Raw genomic sequence first — 24,820 nt, 5'->3', positions numbered from 1 at the left:
ATTGAAGTTCACAAAGAGATGTTTCAGATAACTAACTTCAAGTCTAACACATACAACAGGAGCTCCTCTCCATCCCCACACTAGGGCGATAATGATCAACCAACAACACAAAACAAGTTCAAACTCATTCATTGTCACACCTCTTAGCTTATTTATTTATTTCTTAAACATGTTAAGCCATCCATTGCCTTGCTGGCAACAGGTACACACCCTATAAGGAGTAGTGCATTGCATTGACATCATACGTTTCATCGAAAGAAATTTTTATCATATTTTCCCCTTAAAAAAGAAGAGACAAACCAATTGAGAAGAGCAAACAGTAAGGATGACAAAGACATTGGCATTGTCCTGCAGGGGTAAGGAGACTACTGGCTATTAGAAGCGCTGATCGCCAAGGAAGACATCCCGACATTTATTACAGTCCAACTCTCATTTGACTCCTCTCCTTCACTGTCCCCTCACAATACTCTTGTATGACTGCAATCCAATCCTTTTACGACACTTCCAGACTTACTGGCTGAACCATCAGGTTGACACTTCAACTGACTGAAGGTAGACACTAGTGCCTTTGCTCAGTCTTCATCATATCCACCTTCTCTGTGCAACTGGCAAAGTAACACACTGGAAATGACAAGAATAAAATGACAACGGAAACCCTACATACAGTCATACAATACAAGTACAAACATTATGAAAAATGGGCTTGTTTTTTTCTCATTTTTATATAAAATGTAACCAGAAGTTAATTTTTCCTCCTCTTAGATATGAGGTTTTGATATTTATGCTGGATGTCAACCATAACTGTCTTATTGTTATTAAAGCAGATCCATGATATTGGAGGACATAAGAAGCATTTGGGACAGGACTGATGCACAACATTAACAAATGCAAACAAACAAGTCAGTGATTCACAAATCAAACAGAAGATATTATAGTTTCATATGATCTTACTCACAATACCCCCCCATGCACTACACAATAGTCTTGAATTTTCATATATTACATATATGCTACATTCTCTTATTTCGTATTTCACTGATATAAAGACAAACATACCTCAATGCAAAGTGTAAGCTTCTCTGCTTTTCTTTACATGTAAATTAGTATAATAGGTTGAAATTGGGCATTTCAAACAGTATGACTTAGCTCATAGCAAACATAAATGTAGCTCATAAACAGGATTTTACGTAAACTCTTAATTCCTCTGATAGCAAGAAAAGCCATTTCAACGTTTGTTTTTATTTTTATCAACAATCACAATGTATATACATCACCAGAACTAAAGCAAGCTCAATTTTAACATTCTGATCTTCCAAATGTTTTTGTATTGCACACACATAAATACACATAAAAATACAGAACTAATATTTGGGAGGGGTTACAGTAGTAGATTTTTTAAACATCTCTATTTTATATTTAAAATGCATACCAAAACATCTTAAAAAACAAACCAAAAAAAATGTTGTCAATATGCCTGGTTCATTATGTCCAAATATGGTGTGCAGCCACCCGATGGTGGTGTTGAATGATGTCCATTAATAAAATGCCGTAACAGTAAAATGTATTAATACTTGTGTCCTGTGCGAGGTCATGTCCTTATAGGAGGGTCAAAGGTTAGAGAGCAGCCATGGGTTGGCTAGTTGACTGCCCTACTAGATTTGCTGATGGGATTTTTTTTTTTTTCTTTTTTTGAATGTTGGTACTCCATTAACTGCAACAAGAGGGAGAGAGAACAGAAATGTGATTCTATACTGACAGATTACACCGAGCAGTAAAAATGTTTATTGTGTCAAGAAACAATCAGACCAGTAGACTTTTTTTCACAGCAGATATTCGAACATGTTATAACAGGAAGAGCACAGGTCTGATTACTAACGTTAAAAAGGCCTGGCACAATACCACCATGTACCCACTGGGAATGTCCCTTACATGCCTGCGGCTGACCCACACATGTATTTACTTTTATTTTGCCTATTTATTCCTCTTATGTGCAATATGCCAGTGTGTTCAGGGTGTGCACAGCTCTTCAATGGAACAGAGCTGTCATCAAAGCAGTATGGTTACACCTATTCCTTTCTTATGATGAGTCAAAGTGTCCATCATGAAAAAGACCTGTTCAGCCTGCCAGTTGTTGTGGTAGAGACTGAATTGTCAAGCTGATTAATACCAGTGCTCTTAAATACTCCACCTCTGCAAGTGACAGTTAAATTGACTGAATTCTTCCACCAGACAGCCATTGTCCAAGCAAGCTTAGCAACCATAACTAGGCACAACAGGTCTGTCCATCTTTGGATTTCTCCATATGTTGAAGCTGTGTGCTTACTCCATATCTCATGAATTTGATGGTTGGTGTCATTTTTTTCAGCCTCTCTAAAGCAAAAGCATTATATCATACATGCCGCCATTAAGTGCATATTTAAGACCCTTTTACAGGTAAAATGGGTCAGCTGGTAACATTAAAAAGTTAGCTAGAGTCAGAGTTTTCAGCCAACTCGAAAGTTTTAGTCTAAGCATTAGTTTACGGTAGCTAGCTACTGATGATAAAATATGCTAGCAACAATCGTCATTCTAGCTGACAAAATTTATGGTCGTCCACTAGAAATGAAAAGTCTTTTAAAATGACTGCAAATTTTGAGCAGTAATTCCGCTCCCTTTAAAACGGTAAACTGTATAATAGAGTTTAGTGAACAGCCATCCCTTTCACTAAGCCCCACTTCCCTCCTGGTTGGTCTACTTAAAAGAGTAACTTAACACTGGGCTGAAAAGCAGTAGCCCATTTCACTGCTATTTCTAGTTGAAGTTTCAAGTCTGTTGCACCTGTGACCACACCCAACAGTGATGTAAAGGTGTACTGACAACACCGTCGAGCACACTTCTACATCACTGTAGCAATGTGAGACGTTTAACCACTGAAGTCAGCAAAAAAGGACTTGGAGCTGCTGTTTAGTTCCTCTTTAATCAAGGTTTCTGCTGTATGTTTCTTACTGTCTCTTACTGGGAAGGGATGCTGGGTGAGCCGGAGCGGTGAAAGTGGATGTTCTGCCACTTGCCATCACGGCGATGCCACACACGGGTCTCCTCAGACTGCATGGTGCGGGGCATGCCACTGCTATCCATGTACTGGGTCAGTCGAATATAGGCAATACACGCTGCGTTTTCTCCAATGAGGTGCACATGTGGGTTCAAGAGGATGGTGTGCACCGGCTTATTCCCTTTGGACAGGGCTGGAAATGAGGCACAGTGGCAGATTACAGGGAGGTTACGGAAATCTCGTACAACTGCAAACACAAAACACTGATCCTTCCTTAGAAGGAATAATAACTGACATGAAAACAAGAGGAACTAAAGTCTCCATATGTTGATGCTGGATAGTGTACAAGCATAAGCTTGCCAAGTGATTGAGGTTTCTGGGTCATATCTTTCGTTTATTTGAACTATTTTTACCGAGACTGAGGACATTCTGCCATTTATAGCACTCATTATTCATTAGTGATTTTGTGCTCCAAGGTTAGTCCAGAATCGCAGCCATGTCCTTGTAGTGTATCAGCAAACAAGAACTATAAACTGATAGGGCTGACTATTGATATTGAGCAAACAATTTACGCCATACCCACTAATGTACTCTTTTATAAAAATAACATTTATATTGGTATCCAAAAAATATTAATCAAATATTTTGTAACCTTACAGTATGTTCTATACATTAGCTAATCAGGAGGTGTCTGGTAATGTTACTAGCAAACTAACATGAGTGACTGGAGCAAAGTGAATTAGGCAATCGTGGACTTTTTTAACAGTATTTTCATATTTTGAATTGTATATTTTGTTTTTATTTTCAAATTGTGGTCTGGATCGTGTGCTTTGCAATTACTGAGCTGTCTTTTGGAGCCTTTTTATTGTGGTTGCAGTCGTAATGGTTGTAACATCAACTGATGAGTAAATTAACATTAACTAAATTAGCTGAAGTAAATGTTAGTTAAACAGACCAACAAAAGAAAGAAACTGGCGATGTAACCCACGTTATTTGACTCAAGCGTTACTTTAATATTAAAACGATAACCTTAAATCAGCAGCCTTCCATATCTATCGTTAACAGACTAACATTAAGTTTCAACATGCTCGCGGAATTCACAGTTGATGGTTAATACTTATCGAGCAGCTAGTTGGCGGCAACTTTCAAGATGGTCCCGCCATTTCTATGCAAACAATGTAATTTATTTTTGCAAACGCTTTCCAGATTTTACCACCATATCAAAATGCATAGGGACTGACTAGACACCATATGAAGTAGACACATAAACATAAAGGTCATTCTTTCGCATCTATAAATGAAACAATATAGTGTATATGTATAGTATATAGTATAATGTATATACTATTACTATACTATACCTATAGTATATCACCTATAAACTTTTAATGAATCCAGAGACCAGACTTTGCTCCATTGTTGTACACACTATGATCACAGTGACAGGAGGAGAGAAAACAGAGGTTTAACAGGCTCCAAAGTCCTGAGGCTGATGCCTATTATAATCTAACCAGGCAGCTAAACAGAGCAGGTTGTAGCTTCAAGAGGAAAGGGCTAGCAATATGACATATAGAAAGTTCTGCTAATTAGTATCATAAATGTTAGTATAATGTAGTCACTACAACACCACCTTTAAGCTCTTTCACATCATCATCACCCATTGCTGTTAGTCGTAAGTCCCGTTATGGTATGTTACTTTTGACTCATAGGCTGACCATAGGCTATAACAACACTAAAAACCTGCTGTGCCGGTGTCTGTTACAAGAGGTTCTGGTCTCCAAGCAAAAACATGGATGCTGACAGATGGACGGCAGAGTCATCATATAGCCGCAAGAGCTAAGGGATTTTTCATCAGCTTTAGCCGTCCTTTTTGGCAGCTCCTAAGTATTCAACGTGCAGTACCAGGAAGAGGCGGCCAGTACAGCGGAGTTCATTCAGAGGTTTGTGCATGATAAATTAAATCAAGGATATTCAAGGGTAACTCCCTTTTTAGTATGACAGTGTGACTTGTCTCTTATCAAAATAATATTTAAATCATTATTGGTGTTTGTTTTTTTATGCTGAAGTCCATGACTACTAGCTGTGCATAATTCATATTCATAATTTGTATTTCAGCTGACATTTTCATGTTTCATACCTTCCAGGTAGCCATCAGTTTTAGTTTGTTTCAGTATGGTCTGAGAATTAATTCACAGAGCCTTGAAACTTATTAGAGGTACATATCCCATCCCAGTGAGCTTTTAATTGCCTATAATTTAAAAAAAAAAAAAAACAGTTTGGCTGAAATATTAAGGGGGCATTTTGTTCTTTTTCTTATTTTCTGTCATATATATATAATGTTACAATGACAGATCATCATATTAAACGTGGCCAAAGTTTCAAATAATGAGGTAAACACTGGTTTGAGAAATGTAATTACTGAAATGTAACACGAAAACAACACAAACTGTTTTTATGGTATTTTATTTTTGTAAACTCTGTTTTGCTGAAGATATTTGCTGAAGATATGTATACATACACACACACACACACACACACACACACACACACACACACACACACACACACACACACACACACACACGTATGTATGTATGTATGTATGTGTGTGTATGTGTTACTATATGTTGTTGAGGTTGTTGATGTATATGTTGTTGATATTCTGCCTACACATTACATTGTGGGACAAAACCTCACAGAAAATTAGGTTGTGTTTCAGTTAGTATGCATGCTGGGTCTGCAAATAAACCTCATTTTGTCATGTTTTTCAGTGACCATGCTACTACTTAAATATGGTTAGAATTCATGTACAATGTATATTTTTGGTTCCATCCCCTTTGTGACATTAAATTGAACAAACAAATTCTCCCCATACAGGAGAATCATACAGGAAGTTTTATCACTGTGCTTCAGGGCAAACAACTTGTGCATTAGAAAAGTCAGAATATCATGTCAATGTAAGCAAGTAATTTTATTAGCAATCTCCAGAGCATATGGTAAACCTCAACAAGTTGAAGTGGATGAACAATAAACAACCGCTAATTCTTCCAAGGGGCAAATTCTCATTTTGAGCATCTGGTTTGGGTGCAGAGCCAGCTGCCTACTTGCACCTTTTGCCAACTCAGCTCCTCTGGACAACAGTGGTATGAGCATTGTGAGAAATGTGTTTTATGACATTTCGACAAGTCATGATTGATGTGTTTTCAACTCACCATTCTCAAAGTAAAAGCGATGGAAGTCGTGTCCTTCCACCAGGTTACCCAAGGCCTCAGGCTCAAAAGAAGTCAGACCAGGATCACAAATCTTCCTGTAACAAAAAAAAAGAATACAGAATCAGCAAAGGAAGTAAGAAAATAAGCATCCAGTTAGATGTTACAGTACAAATTCAGAAAGAAAGAAACTTACGCATAGGCCTCAAAGTCCCCATTGTTGATAGACTCAATCAACTGCTCAGTTACTTTGATAATTTCCTGTTTGCGAGCTACAACACAAGATCACAGAACATCAACTACAAAAACTGATGTAAAATTTGCTAGTTGTCACTGTATTTCAGGCAAATGTAGGTCTGAGTGCAGATAAAAGAAATCTGACATCAAATCAGCTTCAAATGGGTTCTACTCTACAAATTAGCGGGATTTCAAAGTTATTAGAAATGGAAGGTGCTCAAAAAAGTATTTCACAAAGTTATTTCATGTCTGGGTAAAAAAACAAGAAAGCCTCCCATGACTAATACTGATATCAGGCAGGAAAATGCAGGATGACACGATTCCTTTCACCGAACAAAGCTCAAAATGAACAAAGACAAACCAATGCTCAGATGCAAGTATTTTTCTACAAAAGCAGTTTTAACTAAGTAATATTGACAGTTACCTTTATTGTTATTGGTGCAGGCTGGGGGATATTGAAAAAATTACTTAAGTTGTGCATGAAAATGACATTAAATTTTTAAAAATACTGTATATCAATTAGTCCTTCACAGACATAAACTACAATTTTTTGAGCGTCTACATGAGTGTGTATGTGAGTCAAATACAGAAGAATAAATTGGACGGGAGGAGCAGGTAAGTTAGGGGTCAAAAACAGGTTTCTTTTCACTGGGGGAAGAAGTAGTCAATGCAACACAAGGAGCAATAATCTCAGACACTCAGTAATCTAAATCAGGGAAATAATTTGAAAACTAGGAAAACAGGATTTGAGGTACTGTACATGTTGAGAGCAGTTTCCTCCTGTGATGACTAACAAGGTAATAGGAGGGGAACAAAAGGGGGCACCTCACTTATTGTGGAGGGACTTACTCTGGACTGAGGAGGTGGGAGTCTGTCTTGAGTCAGACATCTGTGAGGAACGGCTCTTAGAGCTCAAGATACCGCTCACTAAACTGCCCAGACGAAGGGCTGTCAAGTGTGTGTGTTGCGTGGGGAATGTAACAAAAAATAAGGGTTGTTTAAGGCATACATATGTATGTATGGGCGAAGGCAGGATAGAAATGATGGGGAAAAATTGGCATTTTCAACAAGAAACAAAAAAAAAAGGAAGGAAAAAAAAACAGAGGCATTTAGTAATACTCAAAACAAGATGGTATGCAAATAAAGAAAAAGCAAGCAGTGTTAACAAATTTCAGCATCAACCTCAGACATGGAATGAGAGAAACTGGAGGATGCGAGGGAGGGTAGGACAAAAAAAGAACAGGGCAGACCGCATTTTGCGAGAAGAGCTGGCAGCCAGAGTGAGGGAGGCAGATGTTAACCTGCTGTGAATTTTAACTGAGTTACAAAACAAGGTGAAGAAAGACCTGCAGTAAGTAGAGTGATCAGTCTGACTGGAAATGGTGTTGTAAGTGCACAGTGTAGATAAGAAATATAAGTATGAGAGAACAAACACGCCACACAAGTTTCCCTACCTTTTACATCTTCATCCTCTATGGTAGTGTTGGCACTCTCAATGGACTCCTTAAGAATGACAACATAAGCATTTTAGTGCTTTATCTTTGTATGTATTGATGATGATGATATAATACAATGTATTTTTGATATAGCAGTGATTGTTGGAATTCAACAGTTTCTAATAAAACACTCTTGCAAGGTCAAATAAGACTACTGGTGGCAATTCTCTCTTTATTGTATTATTGCAATATATCAGACATTAAATAAGAAGATCCTACTAGCTTGGCTAGTAGATCCCCAGCTGGGCTTAAACTAGGGATGTTGCGATTACAGATGTTAGGCAACTGGTATTCCCAGATGAACGGGGAATACCATCAAATAACATTTGATTATGCAACGGTAAATGATAAGAACTGTTACTGCAGGGGGGAGATACCGTTGTCATTAACTGTACTGTAAAAAGGGAAAGTCTAAAATACAGGAGCAAACACTTTTAATGTCAATAAATGCAGCTAAAAATGAAAAAAGTTGGTTTTGTTGTAATACCTTGTTTCCATCCACAGGGTTGTGAATCACAGTTGTCTGTGGTTCCTAAAAGAAAACAAGGGACAGAGAACTTTTGGAAAGAAATAACTAAACAAAGCCAGAAATAGGTATGATGGCTCATGGAGTGATAAAGCATATGTGTATTTCAGACTTTGAATGTTGAGAAGTTTGTTTACCACTTATTTGATCTCATTTTGACCTTTGATCTATTTATCTATACATCTATACATCTAGAGTATCTATCTATACATCTATCTATGGCTATGTATCTGACATCAAATTTAAAAAAACCCTTCTTCAATTGCCTGTCTCCTCTTGTTTTTCTGTCTCTAGGCTTTTATCTCCCTCCCTGCATGTCATTGTCACTAAAGGTCTTTTTTGCATCTGCTTTTTCTCTCATCCGCCCTCACCAGTGTCCTGCCTTGGTAATCAGATGTATGGGCTTTTGTAGAATCGATCCTGATGACCAGCTCAGTCCTTCTAATCACTCACCCAGATTATACTAGATTATAACAACAGCAGTCTGCATCTGTGTGTGTGTGTGTGTGTGTGTGTGTGTGTGTGTGTGTGTGTGTGTGTGTGTGTGTGTGTGTGCTCTGTGTGTGTGTGTGTGTGTGTGCATGATGATGGAGAAAGAAAGGAGGATAGAGAGAAAAAAAGAGATGTCCTGTGCCTGTGTTCATGCGTAATCATCTTCACAGCAAATTGGGAGACAGAAAGCCTTTGACATCATGCAGAGTAGCAGTCATGTGGCCTGACGTAGGCAGCCAGTCAGCAGACACCATGCGCAAGCCAATGAGTGACAGCCAAACCACTTGGGAATGTAGCATCATATTTTAGCCCAAGGAGCTGACAACCTCACTCTCCAGCCATGCACAGACAAACTATCTGATCAAAAGTCTCTAAAGCAACTCTAAATAACACATAAATAATGGATTCTCGTCAGGAATTTCACTTTCACATGCAACACTGAAAATAGTGAAGTACATTTCGTGACGTGGGGGGAGGTCATGCATGGCTTAGGTGTGTAAAGAGGAAGGAGAGAGGAGGGATTCTTGCAGAGGGAAAGAGGACAAGGGGACAAGGAGCAGGGGGTTGGGGGTTGAGGTAGAGGTTAACCCTAACAACAGATTTAGTATGTCACTACTCAGATACTCAAAGCCAGATCCAAACGTGTGTAAAGTCTTATTGTTTCAGCCCTATATTAGCATGACACAGATCCAGCAAATCCAAAGTGGCCGAGCTCGGTATAAACCCATGCATGCTTTACTAATTCAGATGAATGAATGAACACATCAATCTGAATTACTAATATGTTATCTTTCATACTAAGCTGTATAAAATAGGGTGGAACTGAGACATGCTGCGCAGTCACAAAAGCTTTTACACACTGTTTCATTCAGGGATAGCCTAAAGTTGAGCTAGAAATCTGTTTCACCCTGTGTTATAACCCATAATATATTTTTTATATTCTTATACACCAGGTTAAGAAACCAGCAAGGATCAAACAGGAGCTGATCTGATCCCCTGTGAAAGGGTGAACCTGTACCTCCTCCACAGCGGGGTGTGAGGTGGGGACTTGTAGAAGTTTTGCGGATGAAGATGCGAGTGTAGGTGAGGTTGTGTGTGTATACCAGTGCAGGGGCAGGGCCAGTGTCTTTAGGACTGGTCACTGTGTTGGCTTTGTTGTTGACCTGCAGGGGGCAGTGTAGAGGGGACATGACACACACACTCACTTTTCAGACTCACACAGGTGCCCACACGCATATACACACAAACTCTTAGCACTGTCCATTCCAAAGAGGTCATCCCAACTCATGTGTCCCAAAGATCTGATTTTACCAAGTATCACCAACCAACCCCTCTTTATGATACTGTGTATTTGACAAAACACCCATAGGCAGATAGGTAGATGTTCTATGATAGCACCACTTTAGACATTGGCAGAAGCACAAGGGCTCAGTAAAACTGAGATGTAATTGGGGGGATATTATCATGTCTCTGAAACCCAATCCTAATAGGTAACAAATTTTGATTGAATTCTAAAATGCTGGATTTAAGAGAATTTAAAAGAGACCCTTAGTAACCATACGGGGGAGATCAGGAGACAGCAATTTAAATCTATTTTTGACAACCCTCCCTGTCACTTAAGGTAGGAACAGGTAAGAAAACATTTACTCAATAGCCAACCATTCGAACTCCCTGGAATGGACCCAAACACAGTGACACTGACTCAAACCATGTATGCAGAGGTCCAGCCTCAAATTAAAACTCACTTAAGTCTAAAAACAGGCACACAGAATTAGTCAGTCACAGAAAACTCTCGACACGCACGTGCACATGTGAACACATGCGCTTCTGCATCAAGTGTTAATTTAAGATATGGACCCCAAACACACAGAGAAATTAGGAAAGAGCACAACAGGGGCTCCACAGTAAAGATTGAGTGACTGTGGAAAATATGAGACATGGTCTGTTAAGGAAATACAGGCAGGAAGAGACACTATAGAGACTAGTATAAAAAAAAAAAAAAAGAAAGGATGATGATACTAGAAATATAGTCACTCAAATACAATCAATGTGTTCTGCTAAGCTAAGAAGATAACCATTGCCCACTGCTTGGAGTGACTGTCCCTGAATGATGATGTTGTTCAGGGCAAAATGCATAATAATAATCCATAAAGCTCCTCTGACACTGAACATTCCAACAGCCTAATGCAAGTAACAAAGCATCATCTTCAATCTGCAAAGCAACTCACCTTAACGCCATCTGGCTTCTTGTTGAGCAAACTCTTGGCTGCTGTAGAAGGAAAGAAAGAGACAATAGTTCAGCATGAGAGCTGACAAACAGAGCCCTGTACCTGAGGCTACACTAACATGCAGCAAGCATATCAGTCAACTGTTCTTATCTTCAAACTCCAGGTGCAAAATCCAACTGCAAGACCCATGATGCAATGCAACAGATGCTCTGAATGGCATCATCATTTATGCAAGGTTGTTCTCCTACTCCATACTAATTCACATGTGAGGGGCTGAAGGGGGTTGGTTGACTGGGTGTGTATTTAGCAGGGGATGAACAGGATAATCTACCTCTCCCGAGAAGACTCTCACAGCATTCTTCTTAAATTGACATTTGCACACATAAACATGCACTTAACCAGTAGCGCCCACACATAAAATCCCACCGCTCCTCTCTCGCTTTGTTTCTGACTGCATAAAGAATCCAAACACTAAGCTGCATTTTAAAATACATGCTGAATCCAGGTCAGTAAATTTCATTCTCATCATTTCATATTGGCACTTTTGCAAGCATGAGGTTCAATATTGCTTTTTTTAAATACCACAACTCCTCTTCATGCATATGTGATTTACTATTAGACGAGTAAGAGATCCTTAAAAATTACAACTTATTGGTTGGGCCCAACCCCACATATTTCCCTTTCATTCCAAATATCTTACCTCAAATGGATACCACAATCCAAACAAAAGAAGGAAAGAAAATTGAAAAAGGAAGAAGATGATGAATAAAAAGAGACACAAATGCACTAATGCATTTTACTGCAGAATGAAAAGAGAAAAATTAGAGATAGAAAAATTAGAGATAGGTCAAAGGAAATACATGCAAAAAAGTATGACAGAGTTTGAAATAGGGATAGAGTGGTAGAGCAACAGCTAGAGAGATAAAGAGAGATGACTCTGTTTAGCAGTGGCATATTTGTGCCAAGATCATCTTTGTTCTATAGAGAAACAGGTCGAACACTTTCCAAAACAGGTTAACAAGCCTCTATTCATTTTTTTTTTTCAAAGTTAAAGATTGACTACACATTTTTACCTACTTTGTAGTGCCTCTGATGTATTTCCTCATGACTACAAGATGCACTTTTTATAGAGTACCTAACAAAATTACCTCCCATGTTAAAGGCTAAGAAGGATTTCAAACCACCTGTTTTTTTTTTTTAAGATAAATGTTTTTAGTTATGTTTGGGAAAATCAGGTCCTGGACGCAGGGCTGAGAGAGACATACCTGAGAAGTTTCTTGTGACCAGCAAAGTGGTCAATATGGCTCCCTGCAGTGATAGAAGAGTGAGGAAAGAGAGAGAGAGGAAAGAAGGAGGGAATGATGATGGAAAGAAGGAAGGAAGGAAGGAAGGAAGGAAGGAAGGAAGGAAGGAAGGAAGGAAGGAAGAAAGAAACAGGAAGATTGATTATAACATTTCAGCAAGAGAGTGGAGCACAGCAAAAGGACAACGTGAAGGTTTTAGACAACAACTCATCATTTTTTCAGTTAACCTGAGAAGTCCAGAGCGAGGAAGACGGACGGATGGGGGGGGGGGGGGGGGCTGGATGATTTGTTCTACATAAATAGAAACATGAAGGATTGCCAGAATTCTCACCTTGAGTTTCCTCCTTGCATTGAATTTCTTCAGGCACTCCACGGTCTCCTGCCTGTGCATCATGGAAGCGACGGTGGACCGTTGCTGCAGGAAGAAGATGAGAGGATTTGAGGATTAGGAGGGAACGCAAACAATGGGTGGCAGGAATGTATGTATGTGCATGTGTGGGCAATGTGACTGTGGAGTGCTGTGTATGTTCATGGAATTTAGATAATCTAGCATTCAGCAGCCTGTTACTTATGGTGGTTAATTATTATCAGTGTATAGGTATTTATGTATGTGCCTGAATCTGTGTCTTTGGTTATGCGTGCGTTTCTGCATCTCCGTTAGGGTGTGAGTGCAAACATACGCAAATCCAGGGGTGTTTGAGGGCCTCTGCAGCTGTTATGCGTTTACTGGGATTGATGGTCAACATCTTGTTGATCAGATCTTTGGCCTCAGGGGTTACAGTGTCCCACTCTGGGGATGGGAACTGTCAAAAAAAAAAAAAAAAGACAACGACACAATTTCAAAACTCATTACATGGAGAAAGCTAATACAGACAAAACATAGCATCATCTAACTGTAATATTCTTCTTGTAGCAAGTCCAATTGATAAAACAACCATCCTCTGAAGGAAAGAGAGACAAGAGATAAAGTAAACCTGAGACTGGCTGTGTGTGCATTAGGTCTACTGTTTGAATGCTGCAAAATTTTAAACAGTGATTGGTCTGAATTCAAAATTTAACTGTGCTTGTCCAAGCACAGTCCAGGTCTTTTACTGCGGTGGAATGGGCCTTCAGAAAACGCACTGACGCTCTGATCTGCTGCATGCCCTGTTGCCCTATCACTCAACTGGGAAGGTGTTCTCCTCTTCATTAATGCAAAGTAGAGAAAACTACTGAGCCATGCTCATGGCACCAAACCACCTGAGATGTAATGTGTGAAAGCATTTTCGGATTTGACACCAGCCATGAAAAACTCATGAATAAAAAAGTGAGGCATTTTTTTGCCATCTAAAAATGTTGTTGCTGCACAGTAACATTACCATGACAATAAATCTTAAATCACCCATTGAGGCGAAAAACAACAGAGCCGTGTTTATTTTACAACATATTTAGAATTAGGCGTTAAAATGAATTGAAACTAATTATGTTGTTGTTCTCATTCATTCAAACTAGATGTTTGTTTGTTTTTTTTGATAGCCCTAATGTGTATGCTAGTGCACACTTACATCATAGGCCCCAGCCTTAATTTGTTGGTAGAGGCGGTGTTGATCCTCATCCCAGAAGGGAGGGTAGCCCACCAGCAGGATGTACAAAATTACACCTGGAAGGGGGTGACATGTGAAGTTAAGCATGTAAAGAACTAATAACAATATAGTGCAGTGCTTTATTATTCACCAGCAAAACAAAATTCACTCATTTAACACTGCACAATACCCTTGAAACAACATGAAGCTGCAGTGTAGGTGCAGACCACGCTTCTTCACACACCTGACCAGGTCAGACAAAGCCTTAGACTGAGGCTTTAGCTCCAGCGTCAAGTTCATTCGAACAGTTGCAGTGAGAGAATTTGAATGTTATTTACCACAGGCCCACATGTCCACTGGTTTCCCATATGGGTCTTTCCTCAGAACTTCCGGAGACAAGTAGCCCGGGGTGCCAGCAAAACCTGGAGGAATGACATGGAGGAAGGGAGGAGATGCGGAATGGTAGGGGGTAGCCGGCAATTCAGTGACTAGGCTGTTTCTCAGCAAACTAAATGAGTGATTGATTGATTAATTGGTTGCTTGCTTGATTGACCAACTGATTCAGGTTGAAAAATGGATGGATGAATACTCACCAAACCATGCCTGCTGGTCCCCCTGCACCTCGATAGCCAGCCCAAAGTCAGCCAACTTGACCGCCGCCCCCTTCAGCTTACTGGCCAATAGAAGGTTCTCAGGCTGGGGGGGGCGGAGTCAAACAGGTTAGAGGTGAGAGGTCACACGCTCTGGGAACAAGCCACCCACAGACACAGATCTAAAATCAGATTAGCCAAACCAAATCCTAATCCAAACCATTAGGGGTCAACGATGCTAAACTGTTCTTAAATCAGTGTCTGAGGCAACTCCCTTTCTGCCACACAAATGACAGAGAAATAGAAACGTGCACGGGACCAATTCTCTACGTGGCCACAGACATTTTCCTTGCTGGAGCTGTGGACTTGCTCCCTCAGTCTCATGGATTCTGAGAGAGTGAATTGGTAGCAGACATGATGCGTTTGTCCACAGTGACACCAATCCACTGTTAAAATCCATGAGTGGGAACAAAGCGCACACTGCAGGGGGAAGGATACGGGGGGAAGGTGTGGTGTCACACAAGACGTCGGTGTAAAAACAAGTGTCTCGGCCACACATGGGTTACAACAAACACACACCGCACACTAACATAGTTTAGCACAATCATGAATATATGCAAGCCCCAGCAAGCACACATGCACACACACACTTTCAAACACACAACCAAGCACACACACACATGGACGCAGGTGCAGAAAGGTCTTTGCTAACCTAAGGCCACTTAAACAGTGTGGTCTAATGAATAATACATTTCATAACATTTACAGACTCTAAACACTGACAGCCTGTGAGCAGTCAGTTTATGGCGGACATATGACTCAACAGGACACAGACACTAACTGACAACTGGACACATCTACATAATGATTTACATAATGATGAATAAATCCTCCTGATTATGAAGCATCTGAAAACTTTAAATCACTTCAGCAAAGAACACCTCCCCTTATAAAGTCGACAGATTGGAAATTCAAAAACCATCATGGTTACCCAGATTTTTTTGTTTTTTTAGGTACAATTACATGCTCATAATCCATTTGAACACACTCATGACAGCTTTCTTGCATTTACTTCCCTCTTTCCTCCACATAAAAACGGGAAGTTATGAGAATGCAGTTTATCATTAGAATATTCATGACCTCAGAAAATATTTCTCATCTCCACATAATTCTTATATAATTATGCAAATGGTTATCATTCCTGAGGTTCTGGCTCATGATTGCTTCTATGTAGAGTACTACACACTCACACGCACACAAAGATGCTAGCATGCCGTTTGCAACATGTTGGTAGTATTAAAATAGGATCTTTATTCTTGATATTGGCAGGATGGATATTGAACCAAGAATATTGACTAGCTCAACAAGGATCTAATGTTACGAAATACGAGGGCAGAATGTAGGACAAGGCCTTAGATGTGTGCAATTTGGTTTGAATTCTAATCCTGCAAACCAGTATTGCAGCAAATTTCAAAGCTAAGATCAGGGTCAAATCACCTTTACTGCCCAAAGCCTTTAGAGCCTCTATAAGGATAATGGGAGGATGTAACAACTAAAAAAAAATTCTATAACGGTATGATGTTTCTTCTCACAACAGAAAACAATAAGAACTTCAGCTTTATTTCGTAAAACAAATTATAAATGAAGAAAAATGTAAAGATGCAAAGGTAAGGACTATGAGGGAACTATTGCCATCTGTTGTACAGAGTCAGGACTAAACGGAGCTGCAGCCGTGGCTGCGGGGATACAAACCTTCAGATCCCTGTGAACGATCCCATTAACATGGCAGTGATGGACACTCTCCAGGATCTGCTGTATGCAGTGGCTGAGGGCAGGAGAGTAATGAACAAGCACAGGGTCGTGATGGAACAAACGGCAGGAGAGACAGAAAAGCAAGAGAGAAAGGTAGAGAAAAAGAGAAGAGAAGGGAAATTAATTGAGGGGAAGAGAAGAGGAAACAATCTCATAACAATGTATCATGTGTCCCTCTCATTAGACTTATTATGAGTGATGCTACATCTTGATGGATGACATTAAGTCACATGTCGGCAAGTCATTTTTCACAGGATATAATGTATTACACTGTATAGACAAACCAAAGCTATACAAGGTCTATGACATGAAAAAAAGATACAGACACACACACCCCCCCCACACACACACACACACACACACACACACACTCCCTTTCTGGTTAGTAATGTAGGCCGTGTGTGATTAATGCCGCAGGCTATACGTCGTTAATCATCTTTACAAATAACTATGCAATGCCTCAGAGACAAGGCAGCTGCATCACGCGACCATATTTGACACACATATAAAAAGGTGCACGCAGTTGTTCTCTCCAGTAACAGACAGAGATGCATAATAGCTGCTGTGTTCCGCATTGTGTGTGGGTGTGTGTTACCTGGCATCAGCCTCACTGTAGTACTCCCTGGCTACGATGTCCTCGAACAGCTCTCCTCCTGTCACCCTGCAGGGAGACAGAGACAATATTAGTGTGCACATTTTTTCTGTCTCTCTTCGCAATAATTGAAATCATTTAAATGTACTGAATCACACACATATACCTCATCTTTTTAATGTCCTTACACAATCCTTACCCAACAAATAGTTATCACAACCATGAAAATTAAGGTAAAGCCATGTACTTAATGTTATGTGTCTGTCTTTGTGCATGAATGCTTGCATGTGAATGTACGACAGGGGGTTCAATAAGGTTACCTGTCTTTTCTAGAGTTTTATTTAAAAGGAGCCTGTTGCACCAGCTGTTCTTGAATCCAAACATAGTCAAGTTATAATTTGCTAAGTGCGGACTCATCCATCACTTAATTAAAATGGGTAGCACCACACAAACTAGCTCTTAAACAAAAGAGATTAGTTTATACTGAATATTTTCACCCTGCAACGTAAGATATATCCTTCTCACTCCAAACAATACTGCTAGGTTAAGGTTTAATTAAATATAAATAAAACCAAATAATACCAATGTTGACTGGTATGACTGAAGGTTAAGGTTAATGTATCGCTTGGCCTCCTAAAACTGTTTTTCAGCAGTTATGTTATTGCTTATGATGCTACAGCATGGTTTTTTTGATTAGGTGGTTTCACAGATGTTTGCCAGAACTGACACATTGCTTAAGAGCTTACTAGGAAAATGGTTACATCAAAAGTACGGTACAAATTGAAAGGGAAAGTAAAACAAGACGAAACGTGAAATTGGTAGGGTATGTACAATTGACTGAGAATGTGTGTGTTAGAGTATCCTACTCACAAATCAAACACCAGATAGTGGAAACCCTCTTCTGATATGCTGTCATGGAGACGTACTGCACAAGAGATGTAACAAAAACACACACACCGAACAGAAAAGGAAAAGACACAGAAGAAAAAGCCAAATAACAGAGAAATCAGTCAATATTAAAGCCAATACTCATCATTTACAGCTTCCTTTGTTTTGTTTTGCCTCATAGTTAAGTTGTCAGGTGTATCAGAAATGCAGTGGCTACATGCAAAGCGTACAACAGTGTGAAGTACTAATAGTAAATCAAGTAGCAAAATGAGTTTGCATTGTATTCCACCTCTGATTAATATGGTGATTTAGGCTGTTATTAATATCTATAAATGATCAAACATGTTAATGTTGATTTTAGAACTCTGACTTTGCTTTGCATGTCAAGACAGTGACTTAATGTCATTCTTCAAATCCATTTAAATGTTTAAATATTGAATATTAGGAAATAAACTTTCTGACTTGCTTTCACTTTGGTCCTTGGTCCTTGCAGCTGTGCTGAAATTGCTACTGTGTTAATCTGAGGCTTTAACATACACAAGACTTTGTATTGACCTTGGGAAGTCAATGATGCCCTCAAAGCCCACTGAGCATTTGGCTCCTGATACTAGTGAAGAGTTGTCCTATATAATGTCTTTTTAGTACCTCCAATATATCATATATTGTCTTTTCTTTTGAGATTTTAAAGGTTTGGAGTCAAAATAATCAGTCATAGTTGTTGTCAAACTTTATAAGAGCAGAGCTATCTTGAAAAATGATTGGAATCTCGACTGTGAATCGCAGAACTGATTTGAGAAATCAGAATTAATCAAAGCGAAGGAAAGAAACAATACGAGCAGATGAGTGTGAATAGAACAAAAGAGGAAAGACAGGTTTTATAAGAGGTATAATGAGGAGGAAAGAGTGTAAAGGGTCAGTGGATTAGAGAGAGTGTAGGACTCCCGTGTCTTTCTGATGACGCGGCTGAGAGAGCACACAGATACATCATCATTAGATGTTCATCACCTGCACACACACACACACACACACACACTTGGTTTCTCTCTCTTGCTCTCTCGTAACCGTTTCTAGAAGATAAATAGCCATAGCAGGAATCACCAGAGACATAAAGAGACAAAAATACTGTCTGTGTGTTTTCGTTTGTATCAGTGTTCTTGTGTGTGCATATTTTGAGATCAAGGATTTGCAGCTCACCGATGTTGGGGTGTTTCAGTAGACGGCAAATCCTCGCCTCTCTCTCCAGCTTTTGATGATCTGAAAAAAAAAAAAACAGAGGAGACACAAACACAGAGAGAAACAGAGACAGGTTATTTTTAATACTCTTCATTATTCCCTGCTATGATTGGCTTTCAGAATCATCTAACATGAAGTTGGCTGCGAGTTAGTTTTGACTCAGAGGAGGACACATCGCACCGTTTGGGCATCATTGTCAGCGTCAGTGTGTATTTTTGTACCTGACATTCACTCTACTGTGCGTGTGTTTGTGTGCTCGTTGCGTCTGTCTGTGTGTTGGCTTCATGTCAGCCCTGGTCTTTTCTTTATCTGAAGTGTAATGCTTGACAAAAATAACGGGACCTGATATGTGCTTGGTTATGTGCCACAGGCAGGCAGGCAGCAGTGAACAGCAAACACAGTAAGAAGCCACAGTGGGTTCATATTGACCTCCAGTGTCAGGCTCGATATGAGCCCCTGGAATGTGCTTATAGGTTCCCTTTGCTACCCTGAGGACAAAATGAATTCAAAAGGACACAAATGAAATTAAATTTCACATATTCAAAAGCTTAACGCAAATTAAATGTAACGATTCAATCAGTTTTTATTGCTGTCAACATTTGTTTGTTCATGTATTTGAAAATATACATCAAAATATACATCAAGAACTTGGGCTGGGCAATATGGTTGAAATCAATATACCCAAATTAATAAAAATATCATGTCCTTTATTGATATTATATATCATAATATGGTAAATGTATGCAAAATCACATCCAATTTAATCCGCTTGATGTTCAGTGCACTGAACTGTATTTCAATTATGCATATATTAGAGTAATCCCTTCAAATGTTTACAACAAAGACCTAACTTTTCTTGTTTTTAATCACCCAAATTTCATGAACTGAACATAACAGTGTCTTCAGGGAGAGACAGACAGGAAAACAGGCCTCTGTAGAGCATGGCAATCTGTGTGACACTCAACTAATCTCATCTGACTTTGTGAAACAGAAGTATCTCCCCATCAGTGGAAGCCAAAGTCAATTTACTCTGATTCAGAAGAAATGAGTCAGAGCAGCAGTTGTTATAATGAGTAATGCATTACGGTGGCGACCCATTTCAGCTTTGCCTTGGGACATAGAGAGCAAGACAGAGACAGAGCGAGAGAGAGGGAGAGAGAGACGAGCAGCGGGTTCTACTTATTCCTCCAAATAAAATAGGACGCCTATTTTTCACTCTCATCCATGTCTCTTTCTTCTGTTCTTCTGGATGCTATGGAAACTGTGGACTCAAATGCAGCTCATAGGCAAGACCAACACAAAACACCAGGCAGCTTGCTCCCATTATAGGTACAGGTACTGTTTGTGTTGGTGTGGTGCATCTATAGAAAGCAACAGAAAGAAACACAGGCAAACTTAGGGCTCCAGTATACTTTAAACGAAATGGAACTTGGCGTGCTCTCAAACGCTTTGTTAAAATGCCAGTACAGTATGTGTACTGTGACTGAAGGACTGTGAGTGCACACCCCGTGGGTGGAGTTTCAGTCACAGTGAAAGAGATGAAGCCAGAATAAAACCCCAACAGTGAAATGCAAAACAAATACAGCATGGGCTGTGGCTGCAGTACAGTTAAAGCTAAAAATACAGAAGAGATCTACCCTGGTACAGTCAGTTACAAGCACAAAAACAAAAAGGAGATGGCATGTTCATTCCCTAAACCATGGACAAAGAGGTGGTTGTGTGCCTCTCAGTTTGATGATCTCTCAAAACAAGTGATCACTTTTATTAAAAACCTTTCCATCCCTCCATCCAAGTATGAAATGCAATCCATCAAATTAAAAAATGAAACAACCACAAATTGATAAACTCACTAAACTAATTTTGGTTTCCTGCATATACTTTTTGGCATCTATAAATAAAAGTAAAACTGTTTTTTTTTTTATATAACCCAGTGACCATTTGGGTGCATTACTGATTCAGACCCAGACATATAATGACACAATGCTATAAATAACTGATCATTTACTTAAGTTGGAGAAGTGAAAAAGGTTTCAATAAACAGCAGATAAACTGGAAACATGCACCCGAAGGCCACAGGTGGAGCAAAATTAATCACATGACACTATTAACTGACTGCAGGGGTGGTGAAGAAGAATGTGTGAAAACTTCTGACATAAGGCCTGTACAAGCTGCTCCAAATGGACCCCAGCGAAGCTCTTTGGTGCGGTCGCAAGTCCGCCATATTGCCTGTGAGAGTACGCCAATTTCGATTTGGTTTTGAAGTATACCGCCAGCTTTAGAGACACGCACAACAGCAGAGAGGCAGACGGGCCCCCTGACAGGCAGAGCCAGAAACAAGGGCAGCTCAGCCATTATTTCATGATTAGCAGGACCCTCTGAGCAAGGTCACTAATCTCTCCATCTCTGCCTCAGTCGTACCATATTAATGAATGACACATAAATCCCTTTGCTTCTCTCTGTCTAACACGGAAACTCTGTCTGTCCTTTGCTAATTTAATAGATTTGTTTTATTAACCCAGTCTTCCAGTTTTCTTAATCTGGCACTTCATTTTATGTCACTTTAAGATTTTTTTTCCGGTTACTCGTTATTTTAGCCTAACGGCATCAAGTTGCATGCTGCACTGCTGCCACAGCGGTTTTGATATGTGTGTTTGTGGGGAGCTTAAATTACTCAACTTATTCTTACATTAAACTAAAGTAATGTTGTCAAATTTCCTACTGTGGTGGCCCTCCATCAGTTTCCTAAATGGCTCGTGTAAAGTAGTATTTACACAAAGTGTTTGTATTAATAATAAAAACATAATCTTTTATAGAAATACCAATAATAAGTCACAATCTTTTGTTATTCTGTGTAAACAATCAGATATCCCATGTTCATTTAAAAATTCCTCACTGGCTTATATAATAGCTCTACTTCATAATGCATCGTGACAGCATTCTACATCAGACAAATTACTAGAAAGCATCCAGTACTCTGCTGAAGTTAGACTGGTCCAGATTTTATATCAAAAGCATGCCGCCTTTCTCCTACATTCTGTAACTTTCTCAAAAAATACATTTGCCAAAATAAGATTATTATATATTTATTTTGTGCCCTTTTCAAAAGTCTCTGTGGCAACATATTTGAAATTCTGAAACATACTTAAGTCTTCCTGAATACTGAATTCATGAGCATTCATACACAGCGACTTTCAGATGGCCGGTCAGCCAGTCCTGAGATCTTGAATATCAGAGCTCTTCAACATAGAGGTCAATCACCACCATAAAGGAGAAAAAAAAACTCTCCCAGTGGGAAACACTGAGCCCCAGTTTTCAGTTGATTTAATGTCCCAGTTGGTCACAATGCAGTTGTGGTCCATGAAGAAGAGTTTACGTGGTCTTGTTCAAATGTAATCGTTTGGACTCTGTGCAACGTGCACCAATCATAGATGGGGGCTTTAATGATCAAATAACATTAAAATAGCTACAGCCACAACTTAAAAAAATGCTAAACTCAAAAGAGTACGTCAAACGCAGAATTTAAAAGAATACAATGTAGATCATTGTCCAGAAAGTAGTAGCTTTGCTGTAGTATGAACATCATTATTAACTACTTTCTGTTCAAAAATCCCCTTAATCGGATGTGTCAGTTCAGATCATTCTGAAAATGCAGATCAGTATGCTCTAATGCAGAGGGAAACATCAGATATTTGATTTAACATGTTGCCTCTTTTATTTGCTGCTTTTTCTGCAGCAGAATATTTGTAAATGCAATGCAACAGTATACTGAGAAGTAATCATTTCTGCTGTTTTACACCTACATTAGGAAGACATAATAATGTAAATACTTCATGAGAAAATAGTCTCTTTGAAGCAATTAAGTCACCATTGCAACCACGGCTTTAAAGGTACATACAAAGGCAGGTCAAGTTAGGTTGGTTGTATTTTTCACTCTACGTAACAAACCGCACACTGTAAATGTCTGTCATATGATTTCCTCACTCCCTCTCACCACCATTTTCACCCTCTACTTTTCTTTCACTCTCTCTCCCTCTCCATCCTCCACAGGTAGTCCACCTCTCAGTCGGCTGGACATCTGTTGTCTAGCAACTCCTGCACCAATCAGAGTGTCAGGCCTCTCCTCTCCTCTGCAGTGGAACCAGCCTTGCATGCAAATGGCCGACAAATCGAGAGTTCGCACACAGCTGTCAAACTCTACAGAACTACGTACAGGAAAGCACAAGTAACTAATCCTGTAGAAGCACACACACTGGAAAAGACATGTAATTCAAACACTTTTCCTCTGGAACATTAAATCATTTAATCCTTAACACACAGAGCACACGCTGTGGACATGCATTAGGATAAGTAGAAAAGCAGCACTACTGAAACAGAAGTACACACAGTGCACTACAACAAATACCAAAAACCAAACTAAATGTTTGTCTGCATTTGATCTTTTTGTTGAGATACCTGCTTAAAATAGAAAAAATCCCCTGTAGCCCTCTGCAACTGCAAGATGAATTTGACATGACGTTTAAGCTACAGCAAAGATGATGCAGTTGTTGTGAAAGACAAGAAAAATGTGATAATATTAAAGCATAGGCTTTATTGAGTAAACATACAACCACAGCATGGTTGAAAAAAAATAGTGCAATTGTTGACAAGATGTCAGCAACTATACAAATGTTTTAATGCTGTCTGGCTGAGGTCTGCTCAGGTTACAGCATGAAGGGTGCGGGGTTCGTCCTGGTCCTTTCTATGTGGAGTGTGTATGTTCTCCCTGCGTTCATGTGGTTTTCATTTGTTTGCTGTGTTATTGTTACGGACTTTTAAGAGTTGCCACTCAACTTGGATTGGACCACAAAAGTGCCCACAGGCGTGAGTGAAGGTGTGGTTGTTATATATGCTATCCTGACAGAGCATATTCCTTTTTTTAATGGACGAGAAAATCACATTTTACACCTTTCCCTGAACAAACCTTTGCTGCAGTCAACTTTTAACTCTGCCCGACTCTCCAAAAGTCCCAGACTGACAACAATGAGTTGTGACTGGCTGATAAATATGCTTTACAATACTTGAAAGTATCTGTGTGTGTGCACTAGTGAGAGTCGTTCTGCTTATGTGGTTAAAACTGACAGCAGCATTTTACATAATTTGGAGCCAGTGTACTTCTCGAGACAAATGTGGAGCTAACCCAGTCATTGTTATCGTTCAGGACTCTCTGGACCTTTTTGGCCTGATCTAAGGTGCTTTTCTGAATATCTGTCTGTAAGTATGTCAGACCATGATGGTTGGTTACTTCATTTACAATATACCAAGTGGCTTCCTGTTACAATGGTGTTTTTTTCAGTAAAAGGTTTTCTCTTTCATTTTTTTTCATCCCAAGGATGTAGCCTCTGTGCTGCCCAGATTAGGATCTCACACTTTGTACCATACTTAGGACAGTGCTCTTTTCATTAATGTCTCTGTTAGTTAGTCATCCAGCCTGAGGCCGAGTGTGGTAATATATCACTTATGAATAACCTATTACACTAAAGATAGTCTGCATTCTTTCTAGTAAATTAAGAGTTACTCATGCATCTGTTTATGTCACTTTTCAAGGTAACTCTTTCTAGCTCACAGAAACGTGATGTTGAAA

The 24,820-nt window shown here is 39.4% G+C and overlaps 1 protein-coding gene across 6 annotated transcripts in view; it reads right to left on the bottom strand.

Annotated features, from left to right (window-relative positions):
- Positions 1–1,231: 1,231 nt before the first annotated feature.
- The window catches only part of camk2d2 (calcium/calmodulin-dependent protein kinase (CaM kinase) II delta 2), a 34,236-nt gene continuing 10,647 nt past the window's right edge, over positions 1,232–24,820 (bottom strand). Inside the window, exons 3-20 of one of the 6 annotated variants that reach the window (XM_040145005.1) lie at positions 19,162–19,221; positions 17,950–18,004; positions 17,083–17,148; positions 16,428–16,500; positions 14,679–14,781; positions 14,424–14,507; positions 14,068–14,162; positions 13,204–13,326; positions 12,855–12,938; positions 12,485–12,527; positions 11,220–11,257; positions 10,095–10,154; positions 8,461–8,505; positions 7,932–7,980; positions 6,437–6,512; positions 6,244–6,338; positions 2,986–3,224; positions 1,232–1,711 (exon numbers count right to left, since the gene is read on the bottom strand). In XM_040145005.1, the coding sequence (XP_040000939.1) occupies positions 2,992–3,224; positions 6,244–6,338; positions 6,437–6,512; positions 7,932–7,980; positions 8,461–8,505; positions 10,095–10,154; positions 11,220–11,257; positions 12,485–12,527; positions 12,855–12,938; positions 13,204–13,326; positions 14,068–14,162; positions 14,424–14,507; positions 14,679–14,781; positions 16,428–16,500; positions 17,083–17,148; positions 17,950–18,004; positions 19,162–19,221 (1,382 nt within the window). In that variant the 3' untranslated portion in view covers positions 1,232–1,711; positions 2,986–2,991. Of the gene's footprint in view, positions 1,712–2,985; positions 3,225–6,039; positions 6,162–6,243; positions 6,339–6,436; positions 6,513–7,931; positions 7,981–8,460; positions 8,506–10,094; positions 10,155–11,219; positions 11,261–12,484; positions 12,528–12,854; positions 12,939–13,203; positions 13,327–14,067; positions 14,163–14,423; positions 14,508–14,678; positions 14,782–16,427; positions 16,501–17,082; positions 17,149–17,949; positions 18,005–19,161; positions 19,222–24,820 lie in introns of those variants that run through there. The other 5 variants (XM_040145003.1, XM_040145004.1, XM_040145006.1 and 2 more) reach the window with 5 other exon arrangements.

This window comes from Xiphias gladius, chromosome 15 (genome assembly GCF_016859285.1).
Source record: "Xiphias gladius isolate SHS-SW01 ecotype Sanya breed wild chromosome 15, ASM1685928v1, whole genome shotgun sequence".
NCBI classification, from domain to species: domain Eukaryota; kingdom Metazoa; phylum Chordata; class Actinopteri; order Istiophoriformes; family Xiphiidae; genus Xiphias; species Xiphias gladius.
This window is presented reverse-complemented; position numbering and strand designations above follow the sequence as displayed.